At 40.6% G+C, this 20719-nt stretch overlaps 1 protein-coding gene across 2 annotated transcripts; it reads right to left on the bottom strand.

The window, feature by feature from the left end:
- Positions 1 to 74: 74 nt before the first annotated feature.
- On the bottom strand, positions 75 to 19327 carry si:ch211-243g18.2 (uncharacterized protein LOC559906 homolog). Of its 2 annotated transcripts, XM_063014119.1 has the most exons (9): positions 18643 to 19315; positions 14575 to 14969; positions 12885 to 12967; positions 11423 to 11579; positions 10194 to 10358; positions 9163 to 9288; positions 3499 to 3716; positions 3318 to 3346; positions 75 to 609 (listed from the first exon to the last, which is right to left on the bottom strand). In XM_063014119.1, the coding sequence occupies exons 2-9, from the start codon at positions 14962 to 14964 to the stop codon at positions 494 to 496; spliced, it is 1284 nt and encodes a 427-aa protein (XP_062870189.1). In that variant the 5' UTR covers positions 14965 to 14969; positions 18643 to 19315; the 3' UTR covers positions 75 to 493. The 2 variants fall into 2 exon arrangements, with proteins under 2 accessions (XP_062870189.1, XP_062870190.1); XM_063014120.1 differs by lacking the exon at positions 3318 to 3346 and having other exon boundaries at positions 522 to 609; positions 18643 to 19327.
- Positions 19328 to 20719: the final 1392 nt, after the last annotated feature.

Below are 20719 nucleotides of genomic sequence, written 5' to 3'. Positions count from 1 at the left end.
ACAGCACTATTAAATTAATTAAAATAATCTCACAGAAGCAAAATGCTAATACAAATAACAGCACATACAAAATGTTTGTTTTGTGAAGGACTTTATTTTTATTTTACAGTTTTATAGACAGGTACCTACTCTACCAATCATCATCTCAAAAACAAAACTTACTACAAAAGATAAGATGCTACTTTCATCTCTTGTCTTATATAATCCTAGAAACTAAATTTCAAGCAGGAAAAGGAAAAGCGGATTCTCAGTTTGATAAAAACGTTAAAGCAGAACAAAGGCAGGACTTGTGTGGTGTGGAAGGGGGGGCCTCTCCGGTAATGTGGACTCTTTGTTTGAACTGAAAATGAAGTAGGAAAGATGATCTTAAAAGGCTTTGATGAGACTGAAACTGATATTGGAGAGTAATTCAGAGGGCCTCTGAGAGGCGAGTAGCGAGTACAGACCCTTATAAACAATGAGAGCTTTATTTTGGGTTAAAATGCTCTTGTTTTCACTTCTTAGACTCCTCAATTTGTTCAACCTCACTCGACTCGTCCACCACTTTGCCGTTGACCATGGTCTGGGTTACCACCTTTACAATCTTCCTGGTACGGACTTCAGGTTCTTCTACAGAGAAAAATTAATACACAAAACAGTAACAGTCAAGAAAGCTCATGAGTAATCTGGAGAGTAAAGGTGTAACAATACATCGTATGCTTTAGAGCTGTTCTTTCTATATTAAAATGTGTTATTTATTAAGGTAGCACAGTGGCGGAGCAGATAGAAGCAAAGCAGCACAAGGGATCTGGAGACCTGTTGGTAATGACTTTTGCATGTTCTTCCAATGTCAGTGTGGGGTCCTCTGGATAGTTTTAATTTTTTCCACCACCCAAAACATACAGAAGGTGGATTGGCTCACTCAAACTGTCTGTATAGTGATGCACGGGTGGGTTCCTGCCCAGTGTTTCTGTGTGGTGCCAGACCCACCACAACCCTTAAATGAGATTAAGTAAACAACAAGTAACAATTTGATTTTATCATACATGCATTGAAGCTGTACAGATCACAGCTGGTGACATCCTAATAAATAAAAATAAAGCTTGGTCGGGTTTGGGTTAAAACTTTAGAGCGTAAGGTTATATAAAGCCAAGCTTACCTTTCTCGGACTGTCATATACATGAATCCCCTGAGAGCGAATATATGATTCTGTATGCTTTATGTTAGCTGTGGTCGAAATAAAAGGATTGTATTGCCACGCCTTACCTTACTGAGTCATGCATTAGGATCCCATTCCCACAGCTCATTCAATTGTGGACACGGCTTAATTATCTCGTTCTCACGCTTTACTGTGTCATGACCACACGTTATATGTATTTATACAGGTCACCAGCAGGGCTCCATAAGCCGTAATTACCAACAGCAGTTTTTAACAGTGTGCTGATGTTATTTGTTTGTAATGTGTGCACTTTTTATGTTAATTTTGTTTTTCTATGCACATATTTTCATTTCTGATTATAATGACGTACTTTCTTGTTAGTACAAAGTCAAAAGGCAAGCGTACATCTGAAGTGGATGTAGGCACTGCAGGTAAGTATATTAAATGAACACACAAGTTGCATTAAGTTTTTTCCTCCCAATCTAGTCGTATCCAATTACCCGATTGCATTACGCTTCCTCTCTATTGATGCTGATCCCCACTGCTGATTGAGGAGAGCGCGACTGACACACTCCCCCTCTGACACGTGTGCAGTAGCCGACTGCATCTTTTCATCAGTTCATATGCCGATCAGCTTTGTGTACGGAGAGCCACACCCTGTCCACATTATTCCTTAACTCTGTGCAGGTGCCATCAACCAGCCAGCAGAGGTCGTAACTGCATCAGTTATGAGGAGTCCCTATCCGGCTCCCACCCTGTATGAACAACAGGCCAATTGTTGTTCATGTAGCCGCACAGCTCAGCCGGATGGCAGAGCTGAGTTTCACACCGATGAGTTCGAAATGTCAGCCCTGGTGTGCTAGTGTGTTTTACTGCTGTGCCACCTGAGCGGCTGAACATTTTGAAAAGTCTTTAACTGTTATCACTAAGGTGGAGGCTGGATGTGTCAATAACACAGAATGTCCAGGTGGAAAACCTGGAAATGTTTCCAAACTTTTGTAATGATTGAGCTTATTGTGTATAAATATGTGTAAAGTTAAAATTTGCCTCCTGCAGATATTTGAAAAATGTTTTTTTAATTAGAAAATAAAACATAGTTTGACCCAGTTGAGTGCCTAAAAGTGTGTGGTAAGACACACTGCAGGTTTCTGAAACACTAGCCACAGGCCAGGAATATCCTGGACAGGTTCAAATCCATGGCAGGGCTTTGGTCAACCAAACCCCCGTTCCTGCTCCCCCAGACATAGACAGTCATGTCTGTGGAGACGCCAGACCGACTGATAGCAATGTTGGGATTCAAACCCTGGTGGGCTAGCACATTTCATCCAAGCACCCATCAATAATTTTTCAGAATTGAGTAATTAATTAAAAAAGCAAGCCGTAGCCTAGTGGTTAGGGTACTGGACTAGTAATCAGAAGATCGCTGGTTCAAGCCCCACCACTGCCAGGTTGCTGCTATTGGGCCCTTGAGCAAGGCCCTTAACCCTCAATTGCTCAGACTGTATACCGTACTGTAAGTTGCTTTGGATAAAGGTGTCTGCTAAATGCTGAAAATGTAAATGTATACGCACACAGGCTGTGTCCCAAATACCTCCCTACACTCTTGATGTGAATACTATAGTCAGCATAGTCAAGGTGCAGAATAATCCAAGACATTAGAAAGTACAGGAGAACATTCAGACTCAGCTGTAAAGTACACACAGACAGAAAACATTTTTAAGAGTCACGCCAGCACACACACATGGAGGTGTAAGGTTTGCGTTGCCAGGGGTGTGCTGCTGTGTTTTGGGAGGTTGCTCTTTTAACAGCTTTTAAAATGCCATTAGTTTAAAGATACAGCCTGTGTTCGGAGCTCATACAGGACCTTCAGTCATGTGAAAACTACACAAACTAGTATGCAGCTATTTAATACCATTTATTAACTTTTCTAACAAATATTTTAAGATCAAATCATTTTAATCCTAAATTATCTTTATGTCTGGTTTAGTGTGGTTAGAGTTGTTGGTCTGTTACTGTATCTCAGGACAGTGGGTGCGTTTTGGGAAACCAAGCATAGAAGCTGGCATTGTGTTTACAGCTCTTATCACAATGTATGTAAGTCACATGATTAAACTGGTATAAATTGATCATTTATTATTTAACAGTTGACATTGAATACCCTGCAGACTCGCATACTTACTCTTGGGAGGAGCAGGGACTTCCTTAATGCTGCAGGAAAGAAATAAAGATAAAATAATAATCACTTTAAATAAAATGCCCTATATACAATTAAAATGTGATCTCTAATTTAATAGAAAAGAAATCCAGAAAACCCATGGTAGTTTTAGATTGAAGAACCAATAGCAAAATTAGACACTCACGCCTCCTCTCCCTCCAGCAGGCGCCTGTAGGTGGCGATCTCCAGTTCCAGGTTCTGTTTAATGCGCAGCAGCTGCTCGTAGTCGGTCTTGTTGCGCTGCATGTCGAGCCGAAGATGGGACAGATCCTCCTCCAGCTGGTTCAGCTGGGCCTGCAGGTGCTCCATCTCCGCCGCGTACTTTTGGCCTGTTTCACCCAGGTTCCCCTCCAGAGCTGCAACCTAGAAGACACGATATTCCAGTCAGACAGTGAGCGCAGGTTACATAGATTGGCAGTACGGCATCTGGTATGATGTTGTATTCTTGCTGTGAGATGACAGCGCTACCCACTGCGCCACCATGCCACCCAAGCTGATAATTTCTAAAAATAAATAAAGATGCAAATCCTGAACTGTTTTAGCTTCTTGGGAATTTTTATTCCCAGCGGCGTGGGTTTCTTGTTTCCTGACCAGCTGGTTTAACAGGCCTGAACGGAGTAAACTTGGCAGCTTAGAACCAGGTTTTGCAATGTAAATTTGGTGGAATGGTATGAGAATGAGTACATTAATATTGATGGAAAAGCTCTGGCTCACTGTGATGATATATACAGGTTTTGTAATATGATATTGTGTTGTAAAACACATGTAGGTCTGGGTCGAGTTGCTGTTCCTGTTTTGCTGTACACAAATTTAACTAACAATGCATTGTATAAGATTACGAAAAGAATGCGTTTATTTGTCTCATATACGTATACTGTATATATTTATACTGTCTACAGTACAATTAAATCATTTTTCTGCATATCACAGCTTGTTTGGAAGCTGGGGTCAGAGTGCAGGGTCAGTCATTGTACAGTGCCCCTGTAGCAGACTCAAGGGCCCAACAGTGAACCGACAATCTTCTGACTGATAGCCCAAATTCTACCCATAATTATTAATACATAATAATAATGCCTATAGAAAACAGAACATGGCATAACTATATTAAATACACTATTTTGTAGAATGCACAAAAGTACTCCACACAAAACTACCGATCTGTAAGGATGTGGGTGAACATGCACGCTGAGCCATCATCTCTTATATCTGCTGCAAATATAACCAGGCTCTAAAGGAGATGATTCTGATTCTCTACTGATGGAGTGTAGACAGAAACATTCCAGAAAGCAAATAAATGATGGTTTCCTAGATTATTCATCTTAAAAAAGCTGAAATCTTGACTTACAGAAACTCTATGAAAGTCTATGAAACACTGTGCTCTTGTACTACCGTAGGTCACCTGGGGTAGATCTAACCATTTCATTTAAAGCTATAGCTTAATTTCAGAATAAGAGCAAGCTATAGCCTAGTGGTTAAGGTACTAGACTACTAATCAGAAGGTTCAAGCCCCACCACTGCCAGGTTGCTGCTGTTGGGCCCTTAAGCAAGGCCCTTGACCCTCAATTGCTCAGAAAGTATACTGTAACTGTAAAGTAAGTTGCTGCTAAATGCCAAAAATATAAATATATAAATATAAATATAATATAATATATATAAATATTTTAGTCATGGACAATTTAGTGTCTCCAATTCACCTCACTTGCAGGTCTTTGGACTGTGGGAGGAAACCGGAGCTCCCGGAGAAAACCCACACAGACACGGGGAGAACATGCAAAATCCATGCAGAAAGGACCCGGACCGCCCCACCTTGGGATCGAACCCAGGACCTTCTTGCTGTGAGGCGACAGTGCTATATATAACATAAGAGGTCTCCAAATTCCCAAAGGTTATATACTATAACTTTAATTTCTGTTGAGTATAACAGACAATATTCTAAAAGCTAGTTTATTTTTATTCTGGTTTATTTTATTACTTTTATTTCAGTTTATGTTACTTCAAATTTTTCAGTTATATTTCAGTTTACTATTTTTTTTTTTTTTACTAGTATTTTAGTTTAGCAGCTTTGTTAGCTGTAAAATAGGGAGTGTAACTTGAAGTAAAATTACATAAATGTTTGTTACTGAAACAAATTTTTTGCTAGGAATAAAACAAAACATTGGCTTTAAAGATACAGAAAAGTTTATACACAATTAACACACGCCACCAGGTTCACTATGAAAGTGGTGCCTTAGCAGGTTGAGTCAGGATGTGTGTGTGTGTGTGTGTAAATCTGTTCCATCTGTCAGTAAAACATCCTCATTAAACACAGTCATCTATATTCAGTTCCTACTGATAAGGAACTGATACACACATCAGCACACAGAGTCTCGTTATAACTGAGCCTCCATTTACAACATTTCTATGTAAATGTACTCATTTTACTCACTAGATAAATTTATTCATTTATCTACAGCGAGCTCTTTATCAGGTGCAGAGCGGTGTGAGCTCGGTCCCATACAGCCTGGGCACGAGACCGGTTTATTACAGGGCATTGCATTTATTTACATACTTATGAAATGTAAAGTAAATAACCACATGCTTAGCCTGAGTAAACATGCCAAACGGCACAAAAAATACAACTACAGGAACAAACTAACGTCTGCAAGGAAGTAGAAGAAGTGTAAAAAGAGGCGCAGCGTGTCTGGTGCATGTTAATGGGGAGCCTCAGTGGCTGCGAAGTGGCAATGATGTGTTGCACAGCAAGAAGGACCTGGGTTCTATTCCTTTCTGTGTGCAGTTTGTATGTTCTCCCTGCATCCATGTGGGTTTTCCCCGGGGTCTCCAGTTTCCTCCCACAAGTCCAATGGACTCTGATTGGAGCTAAAAATTGCCCTAAGTGTGTGTGTGTGCCCTGTGATGAACTGGCGACCTGTCCAGGGTGTTTCCTATCTTTTGCCCAGTGAATCCGACCCACACGTCCCTGACCAGGATAAATGGGTGGTAAAACAGATAATAAATGAATGAACGTTTTCTTTGTAATTTCCTCCTACTTAGTCACAGCTGTAACAAAGGGCTTCACTTACAAAGACTCTTTCAAAGCTGAACAGCCTATCATTTGTTTGCCCAGCAATCTTTGCACCTGTCGCTGGATTCCCTCCTATCCACAATGTTTTGGTCAATTTCACAAGGCCCCCTTCCATTCATCTTCTCATTCATGAACAGCTCCTTAACATCTGGTGAAGTTCCTACAGCTTTAGATAGCAATACTTGACCCTGACCTCAATAAGACTTCAGACACCAAAGACTTTAATAAATAAACCAGTATCACTCCGTTTCTTTTTGTCTAAGAATCTTTTACAGTATGTGCCGTCTACAATCAGCTGTCTATCTTATCTATGTCTATGTAGTCACCGGTTCGGTGAAGGTGTGGGCTTGTTCACGCAACTTTATACTGCTCTTTAGACTGAAACATGCCAATACATAGCTTTTCCTTGTGTTCTCATGCTGTATCCATAAAGAGACCATGTCCTTTCAAACCTGGATCTCAAAATGTCTTGTAGACATTTCATTATGAATGTCAGCTCATGGTTTAATGTTCAAAATTAAACCAATAACTATTCCTTGAGGTATGTATATGTATATAAAATCCCTGTAGTCTTTTATAAAAGCTTAATTTTTGTTGGAGGGCCCTTGACACATGCAGTTGCCAACCACTTCTTTTCACCTGCATACCGAGGTGTTGCATACGGAGAATCACGCAACCATTTTCCATTATTCCCGTCTATGTCCAGACACAATCAACCAGCCAGCAGAGGCCATAATTGCAGCAGCAATGAGGAATGCTTTTGGCCCACCTTCACCTGGACATAGGCAATTATGTCAATGTAGGCAAAGCTTTAGAGTTAAGCTTTTAACTAAAATGCTTGAAATCTCAATGGCAATGGTGGGCTGCCATGTTTTACCGCTGTGCCACTCAAGCACCCACATCACTCTAGTTGTTAACTTTAAGACAATGTCATGACCTGGTTATTCAGGTTCCAGCATCAGGGGAATTTAATCATTTCATTCCATGGATGCCACTCAGGTGCTTGGTTAATCATTCACCATCTTGAGACTGGACTAATACTGTCTTCTGGCAGGTCTTGCCTTGTGCACCATCACAACACTGTAACTGATTAAAAAGCAGCTACGCAGATACCCCACATCATCACACTGGCGTTACATTTAACAATGTGGCTGCCTACAAAGCCAAAATCCTGCCTCCATCCTAAAGAGAGCACCATTTAAACCCACACTTTGTACTTTCCACCTTTAAGCCACAAGTCTTGCTCATTTTGTCAGGTGTGAAGGAAGACAAGCACCATGAAACTCTGTACTGTCTCACAGGAGGTGAAATGATAGATATCTAGCTGTTAAATCAGCTCAACTCTTTTCTAAATGATCACTTGCCTGACCTAAAACAGTGGCGTGTACTTTCCAGTGTGTCCCTTCATTATTAACTTCTTTCTAACCCAAGTTGTACCTATATTATGGTTTTAAACTGCTGCATAGTTATACAAGCATAAACTTTCTCCAAAGGAGAACATTAAGCATTTGTGAAAATAATGGAAATGTAAAAAATAAAGTGATTTATAATGATAAAGTGATTTTATGCTTAATATAGCCTAATTATTAGTTTTATGCTGTTTATGCATTAAATCCTTAGTCACATGGTTGCTTGAGATGTGACTGGGAGACTTAAGTACAGAGATAAGTAACATGTCTGTTGTAACAACAGTTAGCACAGAGTGTGATGTGACTAGAGCAGTATAAAGGGAGGCCCACAGCTCTGTTCCTTGTTCTTCAGCTATTCCACTGCTGTAAGAACCCACGATTCTGCCAATAAATTCTTCCAATCCAGTCAACTGTAATCTTTGTTTTCATTTATTATCTCACCTTATTTTTCCACGACAGTAGTCAGGTTGGGTTATATGGTATAAAATATCAGTTAATATTGTGCTGATTAGGGGTTTTACCAGTCTGGACCTACTATATGGCAAGCACTTGTCCTTTAGAAGTGACCACACCAACGCACTTGTGCAAATTAGAAGTCCAAGTTCAACAAGTTTGAACTTTTGCCTACCAATCTTATTTGCACTGTGAGTTTGCCATGTAAAGACTGACTGCTGTGAACTCATGTAAATGACTGACATTTTACTGACAAACACCTAGTGCTGATAGTCCTGCACTGAAAATAAAAATTTTTTCTACTCTGTATAAAGAAGTCTCATGAAAAGGCCGAATGTAAAAAGGTAAAAAAGATGTGGATGTTTGTGTTATGTTTTGCATGGCATTGTCAGGTTCCTGCAGTGCTGAAACTGTAACCAAACAGACCCCTATGTGATCTGTTTACTTAAATAAATTCGAGTAGTTCAAATCAGCAGAAATAAAACAGGCCGTTCCTGATCCAGAGCGAGATTGGCTCTTAAGTGAAACGTAAACTCTCATGAGAAAAGCTGCCTTTCATTCGAAGTGATACTGAGGGATTATTGAGTGCACCGTGGGCACAAATGCTCACTCAGGCAGGCCACATTAGCATCACATTCTTGAGTTTGACCTGAAATTGACTGACCCAATCAGTCTAAGGATCATGTTCTTCCACTCTGGACCTAAAAAGTAGGACACGACAATGTGTCCGCGCAGCACTCAGGGATTTGTTTGGTACCACAGTGAAAAGGGCAGCGTTTTAAATTCCCCTGCTGTGCTGAAACTGTGTAAGCATAAGGGTTGAAGTTCAAGCTGGAAACAGAAGCACTGGTTTAAATGTCCCTTCCCTGTTAGTGGTTCTGACCTGTTTGTGAAGGCTCTCCAGTTCCACTTCAAGGGTTCGCAGGAAGCGCTGTCTCTCAGTGAGTTCGCTCTGAGCACCCCGCAGTGCCTCGTTACTCTCACGTACCTCCGTCTGCACCACCTCCAGCTACAGCCATAAGACAGCACAAGACAGGAAAGGACGGGCAGGTGTTAGTCAAAAAATGAATGCACTACCAATGATACATATGCATATTATTTACTGTACACAACATTGGAATGACTTCAAGTTATTGTATACAGATACATACACACATACAGTACATATTGTTGCATGCCATTAACAATGTAGTTAAACCTGATCATCCCACTTTGCATTCACATCATTTTACAGACAAAAATCTGTGGATGAGTCTGTAACCTCCTGGGTACTGATGTCTATACGTGACACAGTAACAAAAAATTTTAGGTGGAGATATTCTCAAAGGTCTGCTGTATTATGTGCTCCGCACCTTTATTAGTAGTAGACACACTTGTGCAGACACAGACACCAGTGGCTGTTTTTGAGAAAGAAGAGACCGGATGTGAACCTCTTTTTTCACTTGAAACAGTAAGACTACTGTCTCGTCAAGGCATCGGTGTAGGTAGGGGAGGAGTTCTAGGAGTATAGTGTGTTCCTCTGTGTATGTTATGGCCCTAAGTAGGAGTCTGTTACTGTATGGTAAAATGAAAGCCAGAAGGTTGCACAGAATGTGTGTTTGTATGCTGTCTTGCTCAGCCACCGTGCAAGTCATGCATGATGCAGTGGTGGCCAGTACAAAGAAGGATGAGGGGAGAACATGTAAAATATTTTTTTATTGAAAAGTACATAAAATACTTTATCACTAAGTTTCTGTGTTTTATTATTGTAACCACAGCACCCACACACTAGAGAACTGCTACACAGAAGCTAAAAATTCCTTCACCACAAAGACCAAAATGTGTCCGATAGGTGACCGTTATACTAACAATGATATCACTCATGAGGTTGTATGGGTGACTGCATCTTCACCCCACTCTCCAGCCACTACTGACCTTTTTGCGGTACCAGTCCTCTGCCTCGGCTTTGTTCTTCTGAACGATACCTTCATACTGAGAGCGCAGTTCAGACAGCACTGTGCCCAGTTCTGGACCACGAGCAGCATCGACCTCCACATTGACTTCTTCCTGGGCTATGCGTGAACGCAGGTTATCTTTCTCCTAACAGAAAGAAAAGAAAGAAAGAAAGAAAGACAGACAGACAGACAGAGAGAAAGATAGAAAGCAAAGCAAAGTAAAAGTGATTAATTTCTTGTAACACTTTTAAATGTTATTTGATTATGTTAAGTGTGTGTATGTGTGTCAGTCCAGTGTTTGCTTGCTCGGGTGTGGACTCTGCATGTGCATACAAGTGTGTATGTTAAGAACTTGATACCACGCTGTAGCTCAGAGTAGGTGGAAGCTCCTTCATTATTAACTTAATTATTAACTAAGTCTATAAATATTTGATGAACATCTTACATTACCTACTGTTGTCTTTAGCGTTTGCACATGAATAGACTCATGCATGATTTGGTATGTTAGGCTACTAGCATTATAGCAACTTTACACTAAGACCAGTAACTATTTACAGAGATGATGCACCACATTTAAAACCAGTCCAGAACATCACAGGGGCCAAGATATGTGTTCTCTACCTTTAGAACAACTTTCTAATTTATTTTATGCATTTATCTCCCATTTTTCTCCCAATTTGGTGTAGTCAATTTGTCTTCCACTGCTGGGGGATCCCTGATTGCAGTTGAGGTGGGTATATTGCCTCTCACGCCTCCTCCGACCCGTGCGCAGCCATTAGTGGAACCCTTTTTCACCCATGCTGCAGGCAATGGCAATTATGCCCGCTAGATGGTGCCCAGCTGACCGGTGGCAACGCCGATGAGTTCAGAATCTCTGCACTGGTGTGCTAGCAAAATATCCCGCTGCACCACCAGAGCACCTTAATCGAGTAATTATCAAAATGACTCTTGCTTTTACTTGAGTAATAAACTGTCTGCCCCAATCTATATACATGGACCTACAGGTGGCTGAGAATGGAAGAGGAAGGTAGAGGATTAATTATGCTCTAGGACTCCTGGACACATATGAATTTGCTTTAGTCAGGTTTAAACCAGTGGTCTCTCAACAACATAAAGTTTTTAGCTTTTTAACCCTGTATTTCACCAAATAAAAAGACTAGAAAATATTAACCAGTTGTAACTGATGTACATCGGCAGAGCAATATGTACCTCCTCATGGTTCTTCCTGAGGAAGTAGAGCTCCTCTTTCAGGCTGTCCAGGTCTCCACGGAGTGTGGCGATGATCTGGTCATGGTCTGACTTTGCTTTTTTTAGGGCCACACAGTCCCTCTCCACTGACTGACACATAGCACTTTCAGTTTCCCATCTGAAACGAGAAGAAACGTCTATCATTAGCTAGTGTTAGCATTACGTTTAGATTTAAAGATTAGGCTCAGGATGACACCTTTAACTAATTATAATGTGACCAGCCCTGATCTAAAAGAGCCACCTGCCAAAATTTCCATCTAATTCAAATATTCAGCCACTACCTAAAGGCCTTGCTGGGTTTAACCGCATCTGTTAGATTATGGTTGAAACTAAACAATAGCACAAAACAATGGTACTGTTGGTTTTAGACTGGTCATTATTGGTCAAGATTTGTTTAATTTCCAACAGCAGCAGCATCATGCATATATAAAATATCTTGTTTTTATTTATCTGTTAAATTTACATAGTTATTTATAGCAATAGGGTGGGTCATGAAAAAAAACGTTGCATGATTTACCACCTTAGTTCATGTGTATTGAGTAAATCCTCTAAAGAGTCAATTCTTAGATTCTAAGCATTGACAACTATCTTGCCATTGATAATCTTGGCACTTTTAAAGAGCACATGCACATTTGTGTGTGCATACATGTTCATACATAGGGTACATAAGGCAGGACAAAAGTATTTGGACACCTGACCATAAGCTTGTTGAAAATCCCGTTTTAAAAACAAATATTATTCAAATTAAGGGACCTCTATGTGATCTTTTCAGCTATAACAACACCCAGTCTTCGAAGGCTTCTCACAAAGTGTGTCTCTAGGAATTTGTGCCTTTTCAGTCAAAAGAGCATGTGTATGACTGGGCACTGACATTGGTCAAGATAGCTGTTCAGTGGGGCTGAGGTCAGGGCTCTGTGTAGGACACTGTAGTTAATTTAAATCGAGCTTTTCTTCATGTCTTTATTGATCTTGCTTTGTACACAGGGGGACAGTCATGCTACAACATGACAAATTCGAAAGCATATAATTTTCTTTATATAATTGATTTATTACACATCTTAGCAATTGAAGCTGAAACACAGGTGTCCCAATACTTTTGTTCATATAATGCCATAGAACTACACCCTAAAAAGTATAAACTCATCCCATTGCTCTATAATGTATGCTGTGACTAGACATACAGTACTCTTAAAGGACATCCAGCTGAGATGGTAGGTTACTAGTTCACTTATTTTAACCAGCTGAGTTAATATAACCACGGCTCATGTCACTTATTTGACATGAATGCAAATAGACAGAAATAAACTCCACCTAGTTTGGATGTCCCTGTGACCTGTACATAATACGTATATAATGATGAATAACTGAGCCCCTCAAAAAGTTAAATGCATGGCGTCCATGCTCAACAGTCATCTTCCCTCACTTGATTCTGAAGTCATCCGCAGCCAGCTTGGCATTATCAATCTCCAACATGATGCGAGCGTTCTCCAGCGTCTTCTTCCTGACCTGGGTGACATTGGCATACAAGAATTATTAGCCTGAGAGCACATCATTTAATTTCTGATGCTTCTAAATATTTAATCTCCATCTTAGCTCCAATCTAATTAAAAATCACATTCCTGATAGGTTAAAGTATAACTGCTTGGTCCTGGGTAGATGTTTGGGTATGTGTAATCATTAAAGGTTGTCTAATAATTAGCAGAGATTTACAGTAAATGAGCTGCATCTCAGGTATGTTTGACTTAACGTCTCTTTAAAAGTCCTGCTGACAGGGTTCAGGTCTTTAAACCAAGATGAAAACAAAGACCTTCACAGTTCTTTAAAGATATAATGCAGCCCAAGTTGGTACCCCATGATGAAGTATCAGGGTGTACAACATTGAACTTGTGCTTTAGGAGTGATTCCAACAGCTCTGTTGATTCAGAGCTATTCGAATAGAATAGAAAGCCTTTATTTGTCATATAAACATATACTTGTGTACAGTACAACAAAATTCTTTCTTCGCATATCCAGCTTGATTTGGAAGCTGGGGTCAGAGCACAAGGGTCAGCCATCGCACAGCGCCCCTGGAGCAGAGAGGGTTAAGGGCCTTGCTCAAGGGACCAACAGTGGCTGCATTGCAGAGCTGGGATTTGAACTCTCAGTTTAAACCTTTCAGTTGATAGCCCAATGTTCTACCCACTAGGCTATCCCTATTTTGTTCTCATCCTTTCTTGCACCTATGATGATGATGCAGAACATCTAAAATCAGCTGTAATGTTTAAACTTCCTGAAGCTGGAGAGAAGATCAAAAACACCAAAGTCTACAAACATTATACGATCGCATTTATTTTTTGGATTATAACAATTCTACAGTCTTTCCATTGAGTTGGTATGCTGTTAATGGGCTCATTTATTTCAGACAGTGGCAACCTGAGATGCTGACCCCCGTACTGCTTCACCGCTTTTTCTTTGGCCATCATCAGATCAGGTGGCTTTACAACAAAGGCCATGATCTGGTAGTCTGGGGGTTCATAATACTGTCTAAATGACAAAATATATGCTTGTGACCAAGGGCAGCATGGAGAGGCTGGATGGCATTGGGTACATAGACATAAAACCATTTATTTAATACCGCTTCATCCTTTTGTCTGTATTTTTTGGCTAATTTAATCATTGCCAATTCACATCTACTAGTTCTAAGTTTGTCCTATTAGACATCGGCAATCTGGCAATGTAACGTGCTTTATAAAAGACCTTATACGATAACCACAGAGACTTTTTAAACCTTTGTCAGTGCACTATCATAAAGCATGTATTAGGGGACACTTACACCCCACTACGTACACAAGCTTTATGTAAGCGTTTGATTGGCAGGTTGCTTCAATCAACCTTTTTTATTCAGAGTGCAGGACCAATGACGCCTGGCAGAGTACTGGCCTAAACTAATAATCTCCTGGGAACAAGAAGAACATTTTACTGTTGAGCCACTCAGAGTTCTTTTTATAGAAATTTACGCATACCTACAAAATCAAATTTGCCTATTAAACTTTATATAAACATTATGTAATACATTTGGTGAGTTTAGAAGGTAAACATATAGCAAAATTTTGATCATGAAGTGTGCATTTTACCTCGTGTTCCAGAGAATGAGCCTGTGCCAGCATGGCATCTATGTCGTGGCCTTTGGGCACACGTTCTAGCATAAGCTGCTTGATGCGGAGCTCAAGGTCTGCGTTGGACTTTTCCAGAGAGCGCACTTTCTCCAGGTAGTTGGCCAGTCGGCTGTTCAGGCTCTGCATGGCTTCTTTGTCATTGGTGCCGTTTCCCAAACCATTGAGTGACATGTTAGCCAGGCTGTTCAGGTCAGCCATGTTCATAGAGCTGGAACGAGAAAGGGGCTTGGCTGCGGCAAACGAGACGGCAGCTTTGGATCGGCTGCGCCCACTGTCCCTCAGAGACAGGTTGGAGAAAGAGGGCTGCCTGCCCATGGAGTAACTGCGCATAGAAAGACTGGATGCCATGATGTCTGTAGAGATAGAAACAAATACAGTGTATCACAAAAGTGAGTACACCCCTCACATTTCTGCAGATATTTAAGTATATCTTTTCATGGGACAACACTGACAAAATGACACTTTGACACAATGAAAAGTAGTCTGTGTGCAGCTTATATAACAGTGTAAATTTATTCTTCCCTCAAAATAACTCAATATACAGCCATTAATGTCTAAACCACCGGCAACAAAAGTGAGTACACCCCTTAGTGAAAGTTCCTAAAGTGTCAATATTTTGTGTGGCCAGCATTATTTCCCAGAACTGCCTTAACTCTCCTGGGCATGGAGTTTACCAGAGCTTCACAGGTTGCCACTGGAATGCTTTTCCACTCCTCCATGACGACATTACGGAGCTGGCGGATATTCGAGACTTTGCGCTCCTCCACCTTCCGCTTGAGGATGCCCCAAAGATGTTCTATTGGGTTTAGGTCTGGAGACATGCTTGGCCAGTCCATCACCTTTACCCTCAGCCTCTTCAATAAAGCAGTGGTCGTCTTAGAGGTGTGTTTGGGGTCATTATCATGCTGGAACACTGCCCTGCGACGCAGTTTCCGGAGGGAGGGGATCATGCTCTGCTTCAGTATTTCACAGTACATATTGGAGTTCATGTGTCCCTCAATGAAATGTAACTCCCCAACACCTGCTGCACTCATGCAGCCCCAGACCATGGCATTCCCACCACCATGCTTGACTGTAGGCATGACACACTTATCTTTGTACTCCTCACCTGATTGCCGCCACACATGCTTGAGACCATCTGAACCAAACAAATTAATCTTGGTCTCATCAGACCATAGGACATGGTTCCAGTAATCCATGTCCTTTGTTGACATGTCTTCAGCAAACTGTTTGCGGGCTTTCTTGTGTAGAGACTTCAGAAGAGGCTTCCTTCTGGGGTGACAGCCATGCAGACCAATTTGATGTAGTGTGCGGCGTATGGTCTGAGCACTGACAGGCTGACCCCCCACCTTTTCAATCTCTGCAGCAATGCTGACAGCACTCCTGCGCCTATCTTTCAAAGACAGCAGTTGGATGTGACGCTGAGCACGTGCACTCAGCTTCTTTGGACGACCAATGCGAGGTCTGTTCTGAGTGGACCCTGCTCTTTTAAAACACTGGATGATCTTGGCCACTGTGCTGCAGCTCAGTTTCAGGGTGTTGGCAGTCTTCTTGTAGCCTTGGCCATTTTCATGTAGCGCAACAATTCGTCTTTTAAGATCCTCAGAGAGTTCTTTGCCATGAGGAGCCATGTTGGAACTTTCAGTGACCAGTATGAGAGAGTGTGAGAGCTGTACTACCAAATTGAACACACCTGCTCCCTATGCACACCTGAGACCTAGTAACACTAACAAGTCACATGACATTTTGGAGGGAAAATGACAAGCAGTGCTCAATTTGGACATTTAGGGGTGTAGTCTCTTAGGGGTGTACTCACTTTTGTTGCCGGTGGTTTAGACATTAATGGCTGTATATTGAGTTATTTTGAGGGAAGAATGAATTTACACTGTTATATAAGCTGCACACAGACTACTTTTCATTGTGTCAAAGTGTCATTTTGTCAGTGTTGTCCCATGAAAAGATATACTTAAATATCTGCAGAAATGTGAGGGGTGTACTCACTTTTGTGATACACTGTATATTCTTCATGATCTTCCATCGGAAGTGTGCTGTTACATCACATGGTTTGGAACTATGTTTGGCTGATTTTACCATCCAATTGCAATCAAACTATAAAATCACTCATATTTGACAGTACCTACAATTCACGGAAATGCACTATGACATTAATAAATTGAAATAAAACACATTTTCACCCACTTCTTATTTAATATACATTATATGCCCATGAGCGGCACGGTGGCTCGGTGTGTAGCACTGTTGCCTCACAGCAAGATGGTCCTGGGTTCGATCCCCAGGCGGGGAGGTCTGGGTCCTTTCTGTGTGAAGTTTGCATGTTCGCCCTGTGTCTGTGTGGGTTTCCTCCCACAGTCCAAAAACATGCAGTCAGGTTAATTGGAGACACTGAATTGCCCTGTAGGTGAATGGGTGTGTGAATGTGTGTCTGCCCGGCTCCCCATCTAGGATGATACTGTGTGCCTTTGTTTCTTTGTTAATTTAATCAAAGAAATTAAAATGTGATTCCATACTGATCACCCTCAGCCTGATAATCTGTACTCGGTCCTTTTTTTAATCTGTACAATTTTTGGATGAGGGGTAGATTGTAAGCAAATGCTTACTGTAATCAGTGATAAAACTTATGTTTGGTGTGAAAAGTCCTTAAAATAAGTCCTATAAAATAAGAAATCACCTCCTGTGCTGTATTTTACAGGTAAATAGTAAATGTAAATAAGATGATAAATGTCTTTCAGTGGTGAAGAATCACTTTTTTTATGGTGGTGAACACACCAGTCCCTTCACACCTCTATAAAATCCATTTATCTCTTATTGTACAGCGTCTGTCTGTTCCTTCTACATTCCTGCTGGGAGTTAACACAGCTATAAGAACAGCAGCAACGAGTCAAATACTTTATCTAATACATTTTGACTACTGTGATACTTTGAGTTAACAGTTAAAGTTGTGGTTAAGGGTAGAAACAGGCATTAGAAAATAGTATATAGTACTTAAATATTGTGTAGTAAAATATACAGATACACCACCACAGGTTTCTTTCTTCTTGTTGTGTAATATTCTGTGTTTCAAATATATTACCACAGTTAGGTTATGCAACATAGAAAAAATGTGTGTGTATAATATCTGGGCTAGACTAAAGTCTGCCTTCTTTGCTTACTATGAAAAATATTAGCATTTAATTTTATGAGCAAAATGAATAAATAAATAATATATTATAAATAATATATTAAACCAACAATATCTATCTATCCATCCATCCATCCATCTATATACCTGGCAACCTGTCAGGAGTATTTCCTGCCCTTTGCCCAATGAATCAGACCCACTGCAACACTATGATAAAGTGGTGGTAAATAAGACAATGAATGAATGAATGTTATGGATGTTTGAGCTGGGTTCTTGTTGGTTTAATGTCTTATTTTTATGACACTTTATTTCGGCATTTTTCTCATAGTAAGCAAAGAACCCACACTTTAGTCTAGTCCAAATATTCCTCAGCAGCAAGTGCACATGTCGTTTCTCTGCTTTCCATAAAACCATTAAGCTCGACCTACCCAAAACAAAACCCATTTTGTAGGACAGCTGGGAACATTTTTCGTATTAAGACAGAGTTCCATTACTTGATGAAAAGCTGGTGTGGACGGAGACAGTGGGCATTGTCCTGTATTGGCATATCAAACAGTCGTCTCCGTCTGGCCAACTCTGGATTAGTTGTCCAGGACACAATGCTGTCCTTTTTGCTTAACCCAGTTTCAGTTTCTCCAGATAAGAAAACACAATTAGCCTGACGATTACTAAGATCCCTTTCACTTAGCCCCCCTCCATTTGTACTCCATCAGACCTAGTCAGGTTGGTCTTTTTGGATAAAGTCTACACACAATTTTTAATAACCTTGGATTAGAGAGAAATGACAGTGGAACAAGTTATACATTAAGCAGCTGTTCAGGCTCTGAGTAACACTGAATGAAAGCCATTAATGTAGACGTGTTGAGAGACTGGAACAGAGATCTTACCTTCAGACAGTGCTGATGGAGGGACGAGTGGAGTGATGAATGCTAGGATGAGTGTAAAGGAACAGCGCTTCACTGGAAGGTAACAGTGGTTTTATATAGCCAGCAGGAGGGAGGGAACAGCGTACCTGGATACCTGTGGGAGGAGTACAACCTCTCCTTCTCTTTCATACACTCTCCTTATACTAACAACAGCAATAATAATGTTAATAATAATATAAATAATAATAATCATTTTAACACTACACATGGAACGATTGCTTTGGTCGGTTGACTAATATGTTTTACTTGGGACAACACTTTATGTCAGGGGTGTCAAACTCATTTTCACCGAGGGCCACATCAGCATTATTGTGGCCCTCAAAGGGCCGATTGTAACGTATCCTGCTGTGATTGCGGTCTGCTGTTTTTCTTGGAGGCTGAATTCTGCATTTATATTGTCCTACTTTACCACAGACACGGCCTCATAACACAAGAGACGCACCGGTTTTTCTTCCTGAAGCACAAACTTGTTTTCACTTTCATTAAATTTCCTCCTTCTGCTTAATTTTCTTATTTATCTTGTTGTACATTGTAGGATCATGTTTAAATATGTGTAACATCATCTACTGGCGGGATGTGTCACTTTGCAAGTCACAAAATCAGCCTGCATTTTGAAAGATGCAGTTAATGTAGGATTTTACAGTGTATTTTTAAGACAATTGTTCTGCCCTCTAATAGTTTATCCCCCTTGCTCAGTTAGACAGACAGACAGACAGACAGACAGACAGACAGCTCCCTTCAGAATACAGTCGGTTTTATTTGCTCGCCAGCTGTGTGATACACTGTGTGCACCAGAATGAAGTAAAAATACAAACAATAAAAACAATAAAGAACTTAATACAGTACAAGCACACAGCTGTAGTCGAGTGTTACATCTGGTACAATATGAGATTTAACCAAACGTAAAATAGCGCTAACGAGTTTGTAACTAAGCGCTGCCGATATACTCACTAAACAATTACAAACAACTGAGAATATAAACGCCACTACTTACAGACGATGCTTTGGTATTATACTGCAAGATAATTATTTATATTTATTTATTATTGTTTACGTTACTGACTACGCTACCCCGCGTTCTTTTGCCGTAAAAGTCACATGGCTACTCAGCGAGGTCAAAGTTAGTTGCCATAGGCTTGTTCGAGATGAACTGCGCCTCGCCTTGGTGGTCAGCGAGAGCTGCCGGTTGCAGTTGGGGGAGGAGGTTAAAGGAAAGCCGTCAAATTAAGCCCAGCGTTTGTTTTCCAAATCCATAGTGGTGAATATAGATGACCATAAAGTGTCAAAATAAGTTTCTGTAAATAAATATATAGGCAGTTTCAGGAATTCTTGTCTGAGCTGAAGATGTGCTTTACTGAGATCCGCTGGCTGAGTCGGGGCGAGTTTTGAAATGTTTTAACGTCCTGCTCCCGGAGATCAACGCATTTATGCATCCAAAATCAAAACTTAAGCACATTGTTTAATTTTTATGCTTCTCTTTCCATTGCTCCCCGATGTCAATAAAACATGCACTCAAAGTAACTACCGTTTTCGACAGCATCTACTTCTGTGTGCAGACTTTTTCGAAGTTGAAACACCTTAAATCTCCAACCAGATCCAGACTCACTGATCAACATTTATTAGCTATTATGACTGGCAGTAACAAATATGGAACCTGACGCTTACTCTCATCAGGCAAAAGCAGGCTCACAGTTCACACTGATTTTTTAAGGAAACACTGTACGAGGTAGGATAATGGAAATTATTGAAATAAATAAAATTTCTGCATTATCATTATGAACTACAATTATACAAAGCACAGACAATACATCAAGTATACATAGTAAATAGCTTTTTTGGGTGTGTTTACTATTTCACCTGCGGTCCGGCCCCCGAAACACTGAAGAACAGTAATCTGGCCCTTTGGTTAAAAAGTTTGAGGACCCCTGGTCTACATAATTATTTTGTCTACGTAAGGACTTAATCACATTTACCCTTCTTTAGGCTTGTTCCAAAAACACAACATTTTGTAGAGGATGTTGTCCCCCTCTATAGGGGG

Source organism: Trichomycterus rosablanca, chromosome 18 (assembly GCF_030014385.1).
Source record: "Trichomycterus rosablanca isolate fTriRos1 chromosome 18, fTriRos1.hap1, whole genome shotgun sequence".
Lineage (NCBI taxonomy): Eukaryota > Metazoa > Chordata > Actinopteri > Siluriformes > Trichomycteridae > Trichomycterus > Trichomycterus rosablanca.
This window is presented reverse-complemented; position numbering and strand designations above follow the sequence as displayed.